Source organism: Centroberyx gerrardi, chromosome 1 (assembly GCF_048128805.1).
Source record: "Centroberyx gerrardi isolate f3 chromosome 1, fCenGer3.hap1.cur.20231027, whole genome shotgun sequence".
Taxonomy (NCBI): Eukaryota; Metazoa; Chordata; class Actinopteri; order Beryciformes; family Berycidae; genus Centroberyx; species Centroberyx gerrardi.
The window spans coordinates 25,111,818-25,128,502 of NC_135997.1; the positions used below are offsets into that span (position 1 = coordinate 25,111,818).

At 41.5% G+C, this 16,685-nt stretch overlaps 3 protein-coding genes across 4 annotated transcripts; all 3 read left to right on the forward strand.

Moving 5' to 3' along the window:
- Nucleotides 1-236: 236 nt before the first annotated feature.
- dhdh.1 (dihydrodiol dehydrogenase, tandem duplicate 1) lies at nt 237-2,894 on the forward strand. The gene is made up of 7 exons (XM_071894335.2): nt 237-326; nt 484-595; nt 696-859; nt 1,177-1,429; nt 1,620-1,744; nt 2,093-2,243; nt 2,785-2,894. The coding sequence occupies exons 1-7, from the start codon at nt 237-239 to the stop codon at nt 2,892-2,894; spliced, it is 1,005 nt and encodes a 334-aa protein (XP_071750436.1).
- Nucleotides 2,895-4,522: 1,628 nt separating this feature from the next.
- Nucleotides 4,523-9,839, forward strand: LOC139907828 (trans-1,2-dihydrobenzene-1,2-diol dehydrogenase-like). 2 transcript variants are annotated; one of them, XM_071894324.2, is made up of 7 exons: nt 4,523-4,612; nt 5,460-5,571; nt 6,179-6,342; nt 7,364-7,616; nt 8,601-8,725; nt 9,235-9,385; nt 9,682-9,839. In XM_071894324.2, the coding sequence occupies exons 1-7, from the start codon at nt 4,523-4,525 to the stop codon at nt 9,789-9,791; spliced, it is 1,005 nt and encodes a 334-aa protein (XP_071750425.1). In that variant the 3' UTR covers nt 9,792-9,839. The 2 variants fall into 2 exon arrangements, with proteins under 2 accessions (XP_071750425.1, XP_071750426.1); XM_071894325.2 differs by having other exon boundaries at nt 8,601-8,729; nt 9,682-9,820.
- A 1,245-nt stretch (nt 9,840-11,084) lies between these two features.
- Nucleotides 11,085-16,289, forward strand: LOC139907830 (trans-1,2-dihydrobenzene-1,2-diol dehydrogenase-like). The gene is made up of 7 exons (XM_071894326.2): nt 11,085-11,201; nt 12,461-12,572; nt 13,072-13,235; nt 14,233-14,485; nt 15,244-15,368; nt 15,780-15,930; nt 16,118-16,289. Exons 1-7 carry the CDS (start codon nt 11,112-11,114, stop codon nt 16,225-16,227), a joined length of 1,005 nt encoding a protein of 334 aa, XP_071750427.1. The 5' UTR covers nt 11,085-11,111; the 3' UTR covers nt 16,228-16,289.
- The last annotated feature ends 396 nt before the right edge of the window (nt 16,290-16,685 follow it).

A 16,685-nucleotide genomic window follows, 5' to 3' on the forward strand; every position in this document is an offset into this window, starting at 1 on the left:
TGTGTGTGTGTGTCTTACACCCTCTTCCCCGGGGTGGGAGCAGAGGGAAGGTGACATCTCCTGCCCTCCCCAGCATATAAATGCAGCAGCCTGCTCACTGAAGTGCTGCAGGCTCGACAGTTTACTACATTTCTACCTCTGAACGTGCAACCTCTCCCAAGGTCACAACTTGCCAGCAGCTCAGATCTTCACCAAGGCGCAGCCCCACTCATCTGTCACCTAGCATCCCATTCAACATGGCAACCCGATGGGGACTGTGCAGCGCGGGGAACATCAGCCATGACTTCAGCGTGGCCATCAAGACTCTGCCTCCTGGAGATCACCAGGTACTCCATCCAAACAAACACACTGTATCTTTATTGTCACAGAGGATGTCTCCCTTGCGGTGAACACAGTTGCCAGGACTGCCACTGCTGAGGCTGACGGAGCTGGTACGCCACTGTGATGAATGTGTGTGTGTGTGCATTTCTCTCTCGCGCACAGATAGCAGCCGTCGCAGCGAGGAGCCTGGAGCGTGCACAGGAGTTTTCCAAGAGGCACGGTGTGCCCAGGGCTTACGGCAGCTACGAGGAGCTGGCCAGCGACCCAGAGATTGGTGGGTTAACAGCTAGGGAGGGCCCGGCTGCACAGGCAGAGATAATGGCCTAATGGCGTTACTGTGTGAAGCTGAACCTGGAGCATCTGTGTCCCTACAGACGTTGTGTACCTGGGAGTGCTGCACACGGAGCACTGGCGCGTGGGCCTGCTGTTCCTCAAAGCAGGGAAGAATGTGCTGTGTGAAAAACCCTTCGCCATGAACTCCAGGCAGGTGAGGGACCTCATCGACGCCTCCAGGAAAAGCAACGTCTTTCTGATGGAGGTAAGGAAGCTGTGGCTATTCCCTCCATTGCTGAAACATAACCAACAGTTTTAAAATCATATGACATTGCAATTTTGGTCAACACTTTTAACCAAATCGCCTTACAGTGCCATGAGCGCACATTTTCAGTATTGAAAGTGTTGGAATCAAATCCCTAAACCTGTTAGAACCATGGTCTTCTCACGGTACAGGTCTAGTTTGACAGGCACTTCTGCAGCAATGTTCATCCAGGAAGGGGAGAGTTAAACGAGTGTTCAGGTGCAACTCCAGTATAAGAGCTGTGTTTCCACTTGGTGAGTCTGCTCTGTCCCTGTCAGGCCATCTGGTCCCGCTGTTTCCCTGTGCACGCCGAGGTGCGCAGGCTGCTGGCGGAACAGGCGGTAGGGGAGGTGAAGCTGGTAAAGGCCTACTTCGGCTCCCCTCAGCTCCACATTCCCCGCTCGGTGAAGAAGGAGCTGGGCGGTGGCGCTCTGCTGGATATCGGAGTGTACTGCCTGCAGTTTGTGCTGATGGTGTTCAACGGAGAGAGGCCAGAGTCCATCCAGGCCACAGGGGTTCTGCTCGACTCAGGTATAATTCAACACGCAGGTCATTCAGCAGAAGTGGTGTGGGGTGTTAGTGTTAAGACTGGGTACAATGTGAAGATCAAATTAGTATCATTAACCACATATATGGTTAGCAGGCATTTGTTGTACAGCAGATTCATAATGATTAACTTGTTTTTTTTTGTTTTGTTTTGCTTTTCTGCTGATGTTTGTAGGAGTGGATGAGTCCATGGTGGTGGTGATGAAGTTCTCCAGGAACAGAATGGCCTTCTGTACCTTTTCTATTGCTGTTCCACTGCCAAATGATGCCACCATCAGTGGCACTAAGGGTACCATCAGGGTATGCCATACAACAAATCCTCCATGGGGGCATTTCACATTAATTCAGAAATGATTAAGACATGTGAAGACTGAGTTGAGAGTTAATTAATTTCACAATTCATCAAATAAATTGAAGCATTCAGACAAAGATCCATATCAGTCCATTTTTAGTTTTCAGATGACTGATGTTTCCAAATTTCATTATCTCAACATTGTATGGTAGGTTGCATTACCATGCACATTCATAACTACAGAGAGGTTGTGCATTCAGAATGTAATATTCATTACAAATTTCTACTCTTATGGTTGGTTCTTCATTTGCAGGCTTCAATTAACATAAAAGCTAAATGTCTTTTCTGTCCTCCAGGTACTTGGCCCCATGCACTGCCCGACCACACTGGTGGTGAACGAAAAGGAGACACAGTACCCTCTGCCTGAACCCTGCTTGCCTCTGAATTTCACCAACAGCACTGGGCTTCGTTATGAGGCAGAGGAAGTGAGGCAATGCCTTCTTAAAGGTAGGTCATGATGAAAGGCAAATGGTGTATTTCTCTTCAAAGAGATGAAATTGTTTCAACAGCCACAAGCGGCCTTTCAAAGGCTGACTTTGAATGAAAGACACTACAATACAGTGAAGCAACGGCATTGCTTTCCTTGAGCTTCACACAGTTTGTAGGTATAGTTCTGGTTACACTAGTATCTATTCAGTTACACACTGATGTACTCTGCAAAGGGCTGGTAAAAAACCAGGGGAAAATGCTGTTATCAGTCCTTGGAATGTCCCCTAACTTGCATTTTTATTATTATTATTTTAGCTTCAAATACCGATTTGCATAATATTTGTCTCCCTGAATAGCCATAATTTATACTTCATTATGAATAGAAAATGACTGACTTAGTCCATGTGTGCATAATTATAGTCAAATGAATAGTCATGGCTTTCAGTCACTTTGACTGACTGGCGCTGGTGGCTTATGTAAGCCTAGTCAAGGAAAAAATAGATCACATACTAGATATTTAAACTGACCATACTGTTTAACTGTTCCTCCTCATCCACAGGACTCAAGGAGAGCCCGCGGATGCCTCTGGCAGACTCTGTCCTGCTGACAGAGATCATGGATGAAGCCAGGAAACAGGTGGGAGTCGTCTTCAACCAGGACAGCCAATGACATCACTCAAAAACCAAGCCATTTGACCTGATCTAAAACTACTCGGATTGAACGGAGAGAGCTGCATGGGGGCAGTCTTTGGATCTTTGGTATAAGCAGATCCGTCATGGCACCGTGTGACGTAGCCTGCGCCCATGAGGAGAAATCTAATGAGACAACTGTGACTTGGTTGGCACTGTGAGCTGCTACTGATCCACAGAATTAAAGATACAATCAGCGATGTATTTGACCATCTAAATCTTGGGCGCATTCACCACTGTTCTACTGAGAGTTTGATTTGAATTTAAGCTTTTTGGAACTTGAACTCAAAACACAGGTTTACTCCAGTATTTACAGACATTGTAAATGTAAACAGCCTCAAAATACAATAAATAACAAATACTGTCAGTTTCTGTATTAAAAGCACAGACGATGAATTTCAGAGTGAGAACACTTACACTCTTACACTTGATAAATCACTATGTAAACAAAGCTAGTATTGGAGCAACTGTGTTTCAACATGGGCCACCTTACTGCAATCAAGCACTGGGCTTTTAAAGACAAACCAGCTGTCACTGTGAGGTGTATGATTGATGAATCCAATAAAGGGCTGATTGTGAAAGCCATGTTACATTTCATGAGTTGGCAAATATCATCCAATGCATATCAAAAGAGACTTAGAATAGCACATTTGAATCAAAGTGTCCTGTCATGTCTGACCCTGGCAGAGGTCTACAAATAGATTCATGTTCTCTGTACAAAAATAGGTTGCACTGTCTGCTTTTCAAGGTTAGGACAGAGAAAGGCCTTTATGAGTCAGCAAAGAGAATGGCTCATTTAGTACACTTGTTCTCAACCTTTTTGGCTCATATGACCCTTAAAAAGTGAAGGATGTCTACTCGCTACCCTCTGCTGCAGCCCACACATGCAGAATGACGAAATTTGATGCGAAAAAAGATTATGTCAAATTTCTCCTTTCCTGTTTCGCCTGATTAATGATTGAATGAAGCCTAGAGGCTGCAGATATTTTTGCATCTTGCTGTCTTGTAGGTTTCCTAATCTCAACGTTGAGAACCAACTACTGCCCCAGCTATATAACAATGCAATAGTGATATCCTACAGTTTGCAATATTTCTGTGACCCTGACCTCTGACCTCCCTGCGGAGGAGGTCATATGAAATGAGAATTTACCTACGGGGATCAATAAAGCATCACCAGGGATGTAGTGGAGGGTAAACACATCTCAATTACCCACCTTTTATTTGCAGAATACAGTTTAGCCACCTTTTTAGGCTGACATAAAACTTTATGCAGAAATTACATAGCAGCTTGATAATAATTAGTATCAAACTGAGGTAAGGATGTTGAAGGAGTCTTTGAAAAAAATAAAAATATCTGGAAGAGTAATTGGTGTTGTTTAAATTGGTGGTTGTTTGCCTTATGAATGATTACCCACCTTTTTATTTAGCACTGCATCATCTGAATATCACATTATCGTCATTATCATTATCATCATTATCATAATCACATCATCATCATCATGTTGTTTTGTGCAAAGTCACACAGTCAAAATTAATACTCTATCTCCACCTTCTGGCAGGAGATTGCCACTGTTAAAATGAACACGCCGTCTCTGCTTGCTGTCCAACATGGCAACCAGGTGGGGAATCTGTAGTGCCGGAAAAATCAGTAATGATTTCACAGTGGCTCTGAAAACACTTCCTCCCGAAGACCATCAGGTATCAGTATAAGTAGATGCGTAGAAACAAATACAGCCTGTAGCTCAAGTGCATTACTATTCCTCATCACTCAGCGGGTCTTCTAGCTGTGCAGCCTGTCCTCCATTCTGCTGTTCGCCATGCTGTCCGTTACTAATTAAATGATAAGGGGATAAGTGTTCTTACTTTCGCTACAGCACCTCTAACGAGCTAAATCCCGCCACTTTCAATGGTAATTGGGCGCATTTTATTAGAGATTATACGGCGCACTAGAACGATCACTTTGTGGTTTACTTTTACCGTAAAACGTGAAGTAAATGGGCATTTCTTCCCTGGAAAACAATAATTACGAGATATAATAAGTTCGGGCTTTTTTCTTTTCTTTTCTTTTCTTTTCTTTTTTTTTGTATTGCGGCAAGAATGTACAATAGCCTAATGGCACAATATATCAACAGAAGAACTTAACAGGAAGCTTAATATACAGTAATTGCCTCACATTCTCCAACCTGAGTATATGATTGAATTTTGACATAATTCACAATGTAGATACTAAATTATTTGGCAATTTTGGACTCGCTAAGTGACGTCTGTTCACCAAAAGCTGAGTAAAACACAGTTTTATAAACACTGTGTTAAGAGATAAATTACAAACCAGAATTATTGATTGGGCTATTGCTTCAGAAAATGTGATAGTCTAGTGTTGAATCCATCCACTTAGGAAGACAATCTTTGTTCAATAGTCATACTTTGGCCCGTAACCCAGGCATGGATAATAGACTGCAGCAAATTAGATTGTAATGGGCCTTTTAGTGAGGTGGGAGAGGAGTGACTTACTGCAATAAATAATCATTTGAAATTGTATTCACAGATTGTGGCTGTGGCAGCTCGCAAATTACAGGATGCACAAGAGTTTGCTAAAAAGCACAGCATTCCCCGAGCGTATGGCAGCTATGAGGAGCTGGCCAGAGACCCAGACATAGGTCAGTTTCAGTCAGACCTGGGTCAAATTCTATTGGCTAATGATTCTTAGCATTTGTTTTAATAACCTTTGGACATCAGATGGGTGGGGATTACTACATCAGAAGAGTTCAGCTGAAGTCAGATAAACTGTCAAAGTGTACCAAAATGACTTTGAAATAGTTTAAACTTTTGTCCCAACAACAACAAAAAAAATCACAAATATTCCTATAATATTCATAGAGGGACTTATAATGTGTCTGTGGTACTCAATATTGAGTTTATAGTGACCTTATTGTACTTGATGGTCTTTCTTCTTATATGGTGACACTATATTTGTCCGATAATAATCCAATAGGATATTATATATAGTTTATAGTTTAGCACTTATATTGTATAGTATCCTTCTAAAATGTATTATAGGATAGTTCATTTTCATAAGTGATATGCCACTCAATATGTGGTACTACTCCACCCATCTGGTACTTCAAACAGTTTAAAACAAGAAGCAAGTATTGCAAATTCTGTTTGACCCAGGCCTCGTTTCAGTATTCCTTTAATTTCCTCCTATTTTGACAACTAGAATTATCTCATATGCTTGCTACAGTTTGTGTTCTCTCCTGTGTGCAGAGGTGGTGTATGTTGGAACGATCCACCCCTACCATCAGAGTGCGAGTTTGCTCTTTATGAACGCCAGGAAGAATGTGCTGTGTGAGAAGCCCCTGGCCATGAACTCCAGAGAGGCGAAGGAGATGGTGGCCGCTGCCAAGATGAACGACGTCTTTCTCATGGAGGTACAGTATGGCTGGAGTAGATGACCAATGACCAATGACCTCCTCCTCACTGCTGATAAAGGTGTCTGTTAAACCTTAATTCTCTTAGATCTTAGCGCAGCCTTCGACACAGTTGACCATGACATTTTACTTAATCCGGAAAATTTGGTGGAGCTCACAGATAGTTTTGAATTGGTTTAAATCTTATTTAAATCAATCATTTAAATCCTTCTGTGTTGTGCTAGGTAACTCCACTAGGTAACAGCTCATCTGAAATATGGTGTTCCACAAGGGTCAATCTTAGGCCCTCTATTATTCTCCATTTACATGTTTCTGCTGGGGGACATCATCCGCAAACATAATATTCACTTTCACTGTTGCATGCAGATAACACTCAAATATACATACCCATATATCCAGGCGTTTCCAGCACTCTCAATTGCCTCAAAGAGTGTCGTTTAGATGTTAAATGCTGGATGTCACACAATTCTCAGTAAAAAGAAGTCTGAGATTGTTCTATCTGGCGCTCCAAACTCCAACCAGTTTCAAATCAATATTATTTGTAACTTGCCCAACAACAACCTCTTATGAACCCAGAGCAGAGCCTCAGGTCCTCTGGCAGAGTCCTACTGGTTGTTCCAAGGACTCGGCTTGTAACAAAAGGTGACCGAGCCTTTATTGTTGTCAGAGCTCTATGTTCCCCCTTGGATTTTGGAAAAATAAAATAAGGCACCCAGCTATTACAGCTTTCTTGGCTTGACAAGATCACAAGTACAAATGAAGCCTCTGTGGTGTTTAATTTTGACCAATGTCATGTCTTACCCCAAAACATACCAATTTTGAGTCCTTGAATTTCACCAAACAAGACCATGAAAGTCACTGAAAAGTCCTTGAATTTGATGTCCAAGTGAGTGTGCAAACCCTGTTTAAGAATTTAAGCTTTTTCTACTGATGCACTTAGTGTAAGCAACTCTGCATAGTAACTAAATACCTAAAATGTAAATGCAAATGTAACAAATGCTTTCTCTCACCCCTGCTCCAGGCTGTATGGACCAGATTCTTCCCGGCCAGTCTGGAGATCAAGCGGCTTCTGGCCCAGGAGGAGGTGGGCGAAGTGAAGATGGTGAGGACGGACTTTGGAGTGCCGCTAATGCACATACCGAGAGCAGTGGAGAAGGAGCTGGGTGGAGGGGCTCTGTTGATTATTGGCATTTACTGCCTACAGTTCATAGGCATGGTGTACAATGGAGAGAAACCAGAGTCCATCCAAGCTACAGGAGTCTGCCTGGACACAGGTAATGAAAAAAGGGTCGACAGTTCTGAAGCTACTGGACTGTATGATGTGTAGTTTTACTGGTGTCTCTTTACTTTGCAATGTCTCATTCCAGGGTATTAACCTCTCTTAACTCTGTGGGAAAGTACTGTAGATACACAATAATACTATTGTACTTGATGAAATGTGATGGGCAGTAAGCAACAGGTTGTACTAAGACAATATGAATGTGTACACTATCTGTTGTAGTGTAACATGTTATCAAGCTAACATTAGTTATATTTCAATACTTATTCTTGGAGGGGTTCGGCACTGTACCAGTATTGGGTGCTATTGGTGCCGGGCATTGCTTTTACTACCAGGCAGCCACCCTAACCAACCTGCCACCCTGTCACCAGTGGTTTGAGAGAATAACCGAGAATGTCACAGGTCCACATGTCCATCAACAGCCACGTGTCCTGTCGAAGTGTCCTTCAGTAAGACAGTGAACCCCTACCTGCTCACTCGTAAGTCACTGTGGATAAGAGTGTTAGGTAAATGCCTCAAATGCAAATGAGAGGTTCCTTTACTTCACCATAATCTGTGATTATAGACACAGGTATAGTAAAAAATGACAGTAGCTCTCACAGCAGCAGGGGAACTTAACAACATTGGTCAGTTAAGTTAAGTTAGTCTGATCTACTAGCCACTTTGGCAGGTAACCAACCAAAATTTGGAGTTTTCTTCTTTTGCATGCCAACTAGCACAATAAAGATATACCTAATGAGAAACCTAATGTTGCCATGCATCCTTCTTCTTTCTTCTTCAAGACAGGATACAATAGTATCTATTGTCCCAAAATTTAGGGCAGCATTGAAAATGCATCTTATACAACAGTGGACAATGAACATACAACACAGTAATAATAATTGTTATAGCACTTTTCTTAACTAAATCACCAAGTGCATGAGAATTGTTTATTTCTCACTGTATTAACCATGGGTCTTGTATTTGTTTGTTATTACAGGAGTGGATGAGACCATGGTTGTCACTCTGAAGTTCTCCAGGAACAGAATGGCGGTGTTTTCTTGCTCTGTGGCTGTTGAGATGCCCAATGACGCCATTATTGTGGGCACTAAGGGCACCATCAAGGTAGGTCACTGCAGGAGGGCTGCATAACCAACATAGCATAATCAAAATGTAATTGTTGTCAGAAATGCAGCACCCATATGCACTGTGATCATTTGCATGTTCAATATATAGTACGTATGATGTAAGGTTAGTTAGTAAAGCAAATATATATGTATGTGAGTGAAGCTATTTAGGAAGAGAAGTTAGGTTAACGTGTGGCCTGTACTGTGGACAGTCTGGGTTCTGATGCAGCTATGGAAAGTCTTGTAAAGTTTGGGTGATGAATTCCCAGGCCTTAAGAATTTTGGGAATCGCACAAAAGTCTAGAAAAGTATGGGAAAATATTATGACAGCACACTTTACGTGTAGGTGTAGACCCACTGTCATTTCGAACATTGTGATATTTGTTGTTGTGAAGAATTATCTTGACCTGTAGAGCCATATGGCCTAGTTGAGTCATAGCCCCCAGCCATAATACGCATACAGCATAGGTACAGTGTAGGTGTCCTGTGATGTGTTGGTTTTTCTAGGTCCCTGCCCACATGTGGAGCCCCACATCATTAGTGGTGAATGGGAAGGAGACCCAATACCCAATACCAGAACCCCATCTGCCCCTCAACTTCCTCAACAGCACAGGGATGCGCTACGAAGCTGAGGAGGTTCGACAGTGTCTGCTCAAAGGTACTGTGTGCAGTGTGAGACCTCAGAGAACCTGGGTTTGTTATATTGAGATGAAGTGTAGCCTATCAGCAAATTAACACAGAAATGAATGAATGAATGAACACAATAATGCAAGCAAGCAGAACCAGCAGCAGGCATCTAATCAGAGTGCTTTATGAATGAACATTAAAGCACATTGTCCTAGTGACTTGCAATACACGGTATTCAACAGAAGGTGGCATCAGTACACCTGAGAATTTATTTGCATGCACAGATGCAGATATTGTGTGTTCCTTCAATGCGTTTCTGCTGTTCAGGGCTGAAGGAGAGCCCAGGTATGACCCATGCAGACTCTCTTCTCCTGGCTGAGCTGGAGGACGAGGCTCGCAGGCAGGTGGGGGTGGAGTACAGCCAGGACCAGCAGTGAATTCTACACATGCACACACATTCTCTTCCCTTGTTCAATAAAACTAGTTCATCCTGTGAGAAGGGGTTTCTTTTCTTTCAGTGTCCTAACTACCAACAAGTAGACAATGATGTTATTCTGTGAGGACAAGGACATCTAATTTCCTGAGATAGTATCAAGACTAAGCTTACCTTCTAACATCCTGTATAAGCCTTCAGAGTAGAGTTCTAGTTGTGATGTGTTTGGCTGACCTTGGTTAACTCCAGTAGGGATTTTACTTTCTGGTCCAGGTACATGCCATTATATTTTTCACCTGCTAAGCTGATTATAAACCAAACCGTCGCCTCAGTGGAGACTTTATGCCTAACCCTACATGGAAACACTACAAACCAAGATTGTGATCATTCATTGAAGACATACATTTTCAGACATAGCAGCTGTACTTTTGCCAGAGTTCTTGGCTCATATGACCCCTAAAAAGTGAAGGTCTACTTGTGTCTACTTGATACCCTCTGATGCAGCCCACACATGCAGAATGGTGAAATTTGATGCAAAACACGATGATCTCACATTTCTCCTTTCCTATTATGCTTGATTAATGATTGAATGAAGCTTAGAGGTTGCAGAAACTTAAGACAGAAGAAATAAAAATATTTCTACCACCTAAAAACCATCTTGCTGTCTTGTAGGTTTCCTAATCTCAACATTGAGAGCTATGCCACAGCTATGATACATATAACAATTTAATAGTGCTATCCAGTTTGCAATATTTCTGTGACACAATTTAACCCCTTACATCTATTTAACAACCACCATATTTTTACACAATATTGTTTCATAACTGTCCAACTGCTGGAGGCAGCAAGGTGGTCTAAGAGTTAAAAAGATGGAGGGTAAATACATCTCAACTTCGTTTGCCCACCTTTTATTTGCAGAATAGATTTTAGCCACTTTTCTAGGCTGACATAAATCTTTATGCAGAAATTACATAGCAGCCAGATAGTAATTAGTATTAAGTATCAAACTGAGGTAAGTTGTACATCGAAAGAGTCTTTTGAGAAAAAAAAGATGCTTTTCTGAGAATATAATTGGTTTTGTTTATTGGTGGCTCTTTGCCTTATGGTGATCACTGACTGGAAGTCACAGTTTACCCATCTTTTTATTTATCACTACATCACTGAATATCACATTATTGCCATTACCACCATCATCATCATCATCATCATCATGTTGTTTTGTGCAACGTCACAGTCAAAATTAATACTCTGTCTCCACCTTCTGGCAGGAGATTGCCACTGTTAAAGTGAACACGTTACACACCGTCACTGCTTGCTGTCCAACATGGCAACCAGGTGGGGAATCTGTAGTGCCGGAAAAATCAGTAATGATTTCACAGTGGCTCTGAAAACACTTCCTCCCGAGGACCATCAGGTATCAGTATAAGTAGATGCGTAGAAACAAATACAGCCTGTAGCTCAAGTGCATTACTATTCCTCATCACTCAGCGGGTCTTCTAGCTGTGCAGCCTGTCCTCCATTCTGCTGTTCGCCATGCTGTCCGTTACTAATTAAATGATAAGGGGATAAGTGTTCTTACTTTCGCTACAGCACCTCTAACGAGCTAAATCCCGCCACTTTCAATGGTAATTGGGCGCATTTTATTAGAGATTAAGATACAGCCAAGCGCACTAGAACCTCCACTTTGTGGTTTACTTTTACCGTAAAACGTGAACTAAATGGGCATTTCAAAATTGTTGTACTTCCCTGGACAATAATTAGGGGATAGGCTATAGTCAGCACGTCTTTTTATTGCGGCAAGAATATACATAGCCTACAATAATGGCACAATGTATCAGTGACATCTTTCTCAACAAGAACTGAGCATAAGAAAATAATTTTAAAAAAAAACGATTAGAAAGGGAAAAAAGGGAGGGTGTGGTAGTTGGGTATGGCAGCGTGCTGCCACAGTGGAAAAAAACGTCGGCTCAGCATTTCGTTATAATGAGAAACTTTTCTTGTTACGAGGTCTTTTTCTCGTTATAACAAGATATTTTGACAATATAATTACATCTTTTCTCGTTATAACAAGATATTTTGACAATATAATTACATCTTTTCTCGTTATTACGACATACCAACTTATCTCGTTATGACAAGCTACTTAATGAGATAGGTATGTCATAATGAGAAAAAGTTTCACGTGGAGGCATCACCATCCCCATGCATTTTAAAATGATTGGCCTACTTATCAAAATACCATGTAATGTGCTCAATAATAGCAGAATCTCGCCATGTCTCAACCCAAGCATGATAAATAAAAACCTGATATTATGAGAACGAGGCGCTAATTTCTCCGATGTCCACTGTTTTCTCAAGCTATAACTTTTTCTCATAACAATATATGTACTGTTATAATGACATACCAACTTATCTTGTTAGTTTTATAAACATTGAGTTAAGAGATAAATTACAAACCAGAATTATTGATTGGGCTATTGCTTCAGAAAATGTGATAGTCTAGTGTTGAATCCATCCACTTAGGAAGACAATCTTTGTTCAATAGTCATACTTTGGCCCGTAACCCAGGCATGGATAATAGACTGCAGCAAATTAGATTGTAATGGGCCTTTTAGTGAGGTGGAAGAGGAGTGACTTACTGCAATAAATAATCATTTGAAATTGTATTCACAGATTGTGGCTGTGGCAGCTCGCAAATTACAGGATGCACAAGCGTTTGCTAAAAAGCACAGCATTCCCCGAGCGTATGGCGGCTATGAGGAGCTGGCCAGAGACCCAGACATAGGTCAGTTTCAGTCAGACCTGGGTCAAATTCTATTGGCTGATGATTCTTAGCATTTGTTTTAGTAACCTTTGGGCATCAGATGGGTGGGGATTACTACATCAGAAGAGTTCAGTTAAAGTCAGATAAGCTGTCGATGACTGAAAGTGTACTAAAATGACTTTGAAATAGTTGAAACATTTCCCCCCCATATATATATAATAGTTGATTTTTTTTTTATAGTTTAGCACTGATATATGATAGTAGCCTATCATTCTAAAATGTATTATAGGATTACTATAGTACGTTTTCATGAGGGATATGCCACTCATTATGTGGTACTAGATGGCAAACCCAACCCATCTGGTACTTCAAACAGTTTAAAACAAACACACAATTATTGCAAATTGTTTGACCCAGGCCTGGTTTCAGTATTCCTTCAAATGGGTATTTTACCATTAGATTCAATTCTGACAACTAGAATCATACACTTCCTACAGTTTGTGTTCTCTCCTGTGTGCAGAGGTGGTGTATATTGGAACGATCCACCCCTTCCATATCAGTGCAAGTTTGCTCTTTATGAACGCCAAGAAGAATGTGCTGTGTGAGAAGCCCCTGGCCATGAACTCCAGAGAGGTGAAGGAGATGGTGGCCGCTGCCAAGATGAACAACGTCTTTCTCATGGAGGTATGGATGAAGTAGAGGAAAAAAGTCCTTTCTACTTCCCAGCTTAGCTTTTATTGTCACATTTCTGCTTTTGTCATACATGATCTTTCAGGGATAGGTATTGAACCTCATTCTACTATTGGACTCTTTGTAAGTCACTCTGGGTAAGAGTGTCAGCTAAGTGACTAAAATCGAAATGTATTCAAAATGTAATCGCTAAAGTTTGAGGTTTACAAAGGTTCTTTTTCAAGGCATTGAAGGCATATTGCAGGGCTTCAATAGTCATTTGTACAGAATTAGCATAACAATACAGAACTGTATTGTCTGCATAAAGATGAACATTACAATCAGTTATTACTGAGATAATCTGATTAATAGAAACGCTGAAGTGGACCCAGTATGGAACCCTGAGGTACACCTTTGTCAATGCTTAGAAGCTCAGAGTAAAAGAAAGCCATCTTTACACACTGGGACCTGTCAGACTGGGACTTGTCAAGGGGTACAGGAGTATTGGTTATTTCTGTTGCCTAGGTACCAATCCTTGTTACCACTGGTTACTTGTAATATTGGAGGTTTAACAGGGTTCCTATGGGCCTAAACTTTGTGGATTTTCGAAAAATAAACAGTCTTACATGTTTTGAAAATGAATGGATGTCCTTGAAAGTACTTGATTTTTTAAAATATATAAAAAATATAGCACCCAGCTATTATAGATTTCTTGACTTGACAAGATCATGAGTAAAAACGAGCCCTCTGTGATGTCTAATTTTGACCAATGTCATGTCTTACCCCAAAACATGCCAATTTTGAGTCCTTGAATTTCACCAAACAAGACCTAGAGAGTCATTGAAAAGTCCTTGAATTTGATGTGCAAGTGAGTGTGTTTAAGAATTAAAGATTATTCTATTGATGCACTTAGTGTTAGCCACTCTGCATAAGAACTAAATACCCCAAATCAGCTGAATACCTAAAATGTAAATGCAGATGCAATAAATGCTTTCTCTCACCCCTGCTCCAGGCTGTATGGACCAGATTCTTCCCGGCCAGTCTGGAGATCAAGCGGCTCCTGGCCCAGGAGGAGGTGGGCGAGGTGAAGATGGTGAGGGCAGACTTTGCAATACCGCAAATGCACATACGGAGAGCAGTGGAGAAGGAGCTGGGTGGAGGGGCTCTGTTGGATATTGGCGTTTACTGCCTGCAGTTCATATGCATGGTGTACAATGGAGAGAAACCAGAGTCCATCCAAGCTACAGGAGTCTGCCTGGACACAGGTAATGAAAAAGGGTCGACAGTTTTGAAGCTACTGGACTGTATGATGTGTAGTTTGGTGTCACTTTAGTTTGCAATGTCTCATTCCAGGGTATTAACCTCTCTTAACTCTGTGGGAAAGTACTGCAGATACAAAATAATACTATTGTACTTGATGAAATGTGATGGGCAGTAAGCAACAGGTTGTACTAAGACAGTACGAAGACACTATGAATGTGTACTTACAATATATTTCCACTGGTTAATACTCAGGTTAACAGACAAGACCATTTATACTTATAAGGGCAGATACAAACACAGTGGCATAGTACAGTGGTTCCCAAATTGGCGTCCGGGGACCCCTAGGGGTCCTTCAGGATATTCCAGGGGTCCCCAAAGAATTTGCAATAGTTTTTCACTAGTATTTCCCACTCTAGAAGTTAGCACAATGGGAATATGTATAAAGATTATTTTGCTCAAAGGCTTCCCTCTCCACCCTGTTACCCATCACCTACACTATGTAGGCATGCACTTATATAATTCTGTACCAAGTGATGGGATGGGGTCCTTGATATGAAAAAGAGCACAAAAGTGCAAGCAAAAAGTATTGGGTGCTGTTGGTGCCGGGCATTTTACTACCAGGCAGCCACCCTAACCAACCTGCCACCAGTAGTTTGAGAGAATAACTGAAAATGTCACAGGTCCACGTGTCCATCAACAGCCACGTGTCGTGTTGAACCTGCTCACCCGAAAGTCGTGTGTCATGTGTATGTTACTGTAGGAGTGGATGAGACCATGGTTGTCACTCTGAAGTTCTCCAGGAACAGGATGGCGGTGTTTTCTTGCTCTCTGGCTGTTGAGATGCCCAATGACGCCATTATTGTGGGCACTAAGGGCACCATCAAGGTAGGTGCATAACCAACATACCAAAATCAAAATGTAATTTTTGTCTGAAATGCAGCACCCATATGCATTGTGATCAGTAGTTAGTTAGTGAAGCAAATATATATGTAAGTGAAGCTATATAGGAAGTGAAGTTAAGTGAAGGTTGCACAGAGTCTGGAAAAATGTTATGACTGTTTACTTTATACGTAGTTGTAGACCCCATCATTTCACATATTATATTTGTTGTTGTTCAGAATTATCTTGAACTGTAGAGCCATATGGCCTAGTTGAGTCATATTCCACAACCATTATTAGCATACAGTATAATGAACACTGACCAAAATCTTCAAATCCAGTCAAGAAATTGAGGCCAAGCATGGAATTCTGAAACGGTAACAGTGTAGGTGTCCCATGATGTGTTGGTTTTTCTAGGTCCCTGCCCACATGTGGAGCCCCACATCATTAATGGTGAATGGGAAGGAGACCCAGTACCCAGTACCAGAACCCTACCTGCCACTCAACTTCCCCAATAGCACAGGGTTGCGTTACGAAGCTGAGGAGATTCGACAGTGTCTGCTCAAAGGTACTGTGTGCAGTGTGAGACCTCAGAGAACCTGGGTTTGTTATATTAAAACATATTGTGTTAGTGACTTGCAATACACTGTGTTCAACAGAAGGTGGCATCAGTACGCCTGAAAGCTAAATGAGAATTTATTTGCATGCACAGATGCAGATATTGTGTGTTCCTTCAATGCGTTTCTGCTGTTCAGGGCTGAAGGAGAGCCCAGGTATGACCCATGCAGACTCTCTTCTCCTGGCTGAGCTGGAGGACGAGGCTCGCAGGCAGGTGGGGGTGGAGTACAGCCAGGACCAGCAGTGAATTCTACACATGCACACACATTCTCTTCCCTTGTTCAATAAAACTAGTTCATCCTGGGACAAGGGGTTTCTTTTCTTTCCTAACTACTTCTTTTTTTCTTTTTCTGTCCTAACTACCAACAAGTAGACATGTTGTTATTCTGTGAGGACAATTTCCTGAGAGACCATCAAGACTAAGCTTATCTTCTAACATGCTGTATCAGCCCTGACTGTACACTTCTAGTTGTGATGTTTGGCTGACCTTGGTTAACTCCAGTAGAGATGTTACATTCTGGTCATTTTATTTTTCACCTCAAGTTGATTATAAACCAAAATTGTGATCATTCATCGAAGACATGTATTTTCACAGCAACTGTAGTTTTGCCAAAGAGTGAAATCTCCAGAATTTCCAACTTGAGTAATTTACTAAATGTTTATTTAATACCACCCATAAACTTACAATTCAATTAATTCATGAAT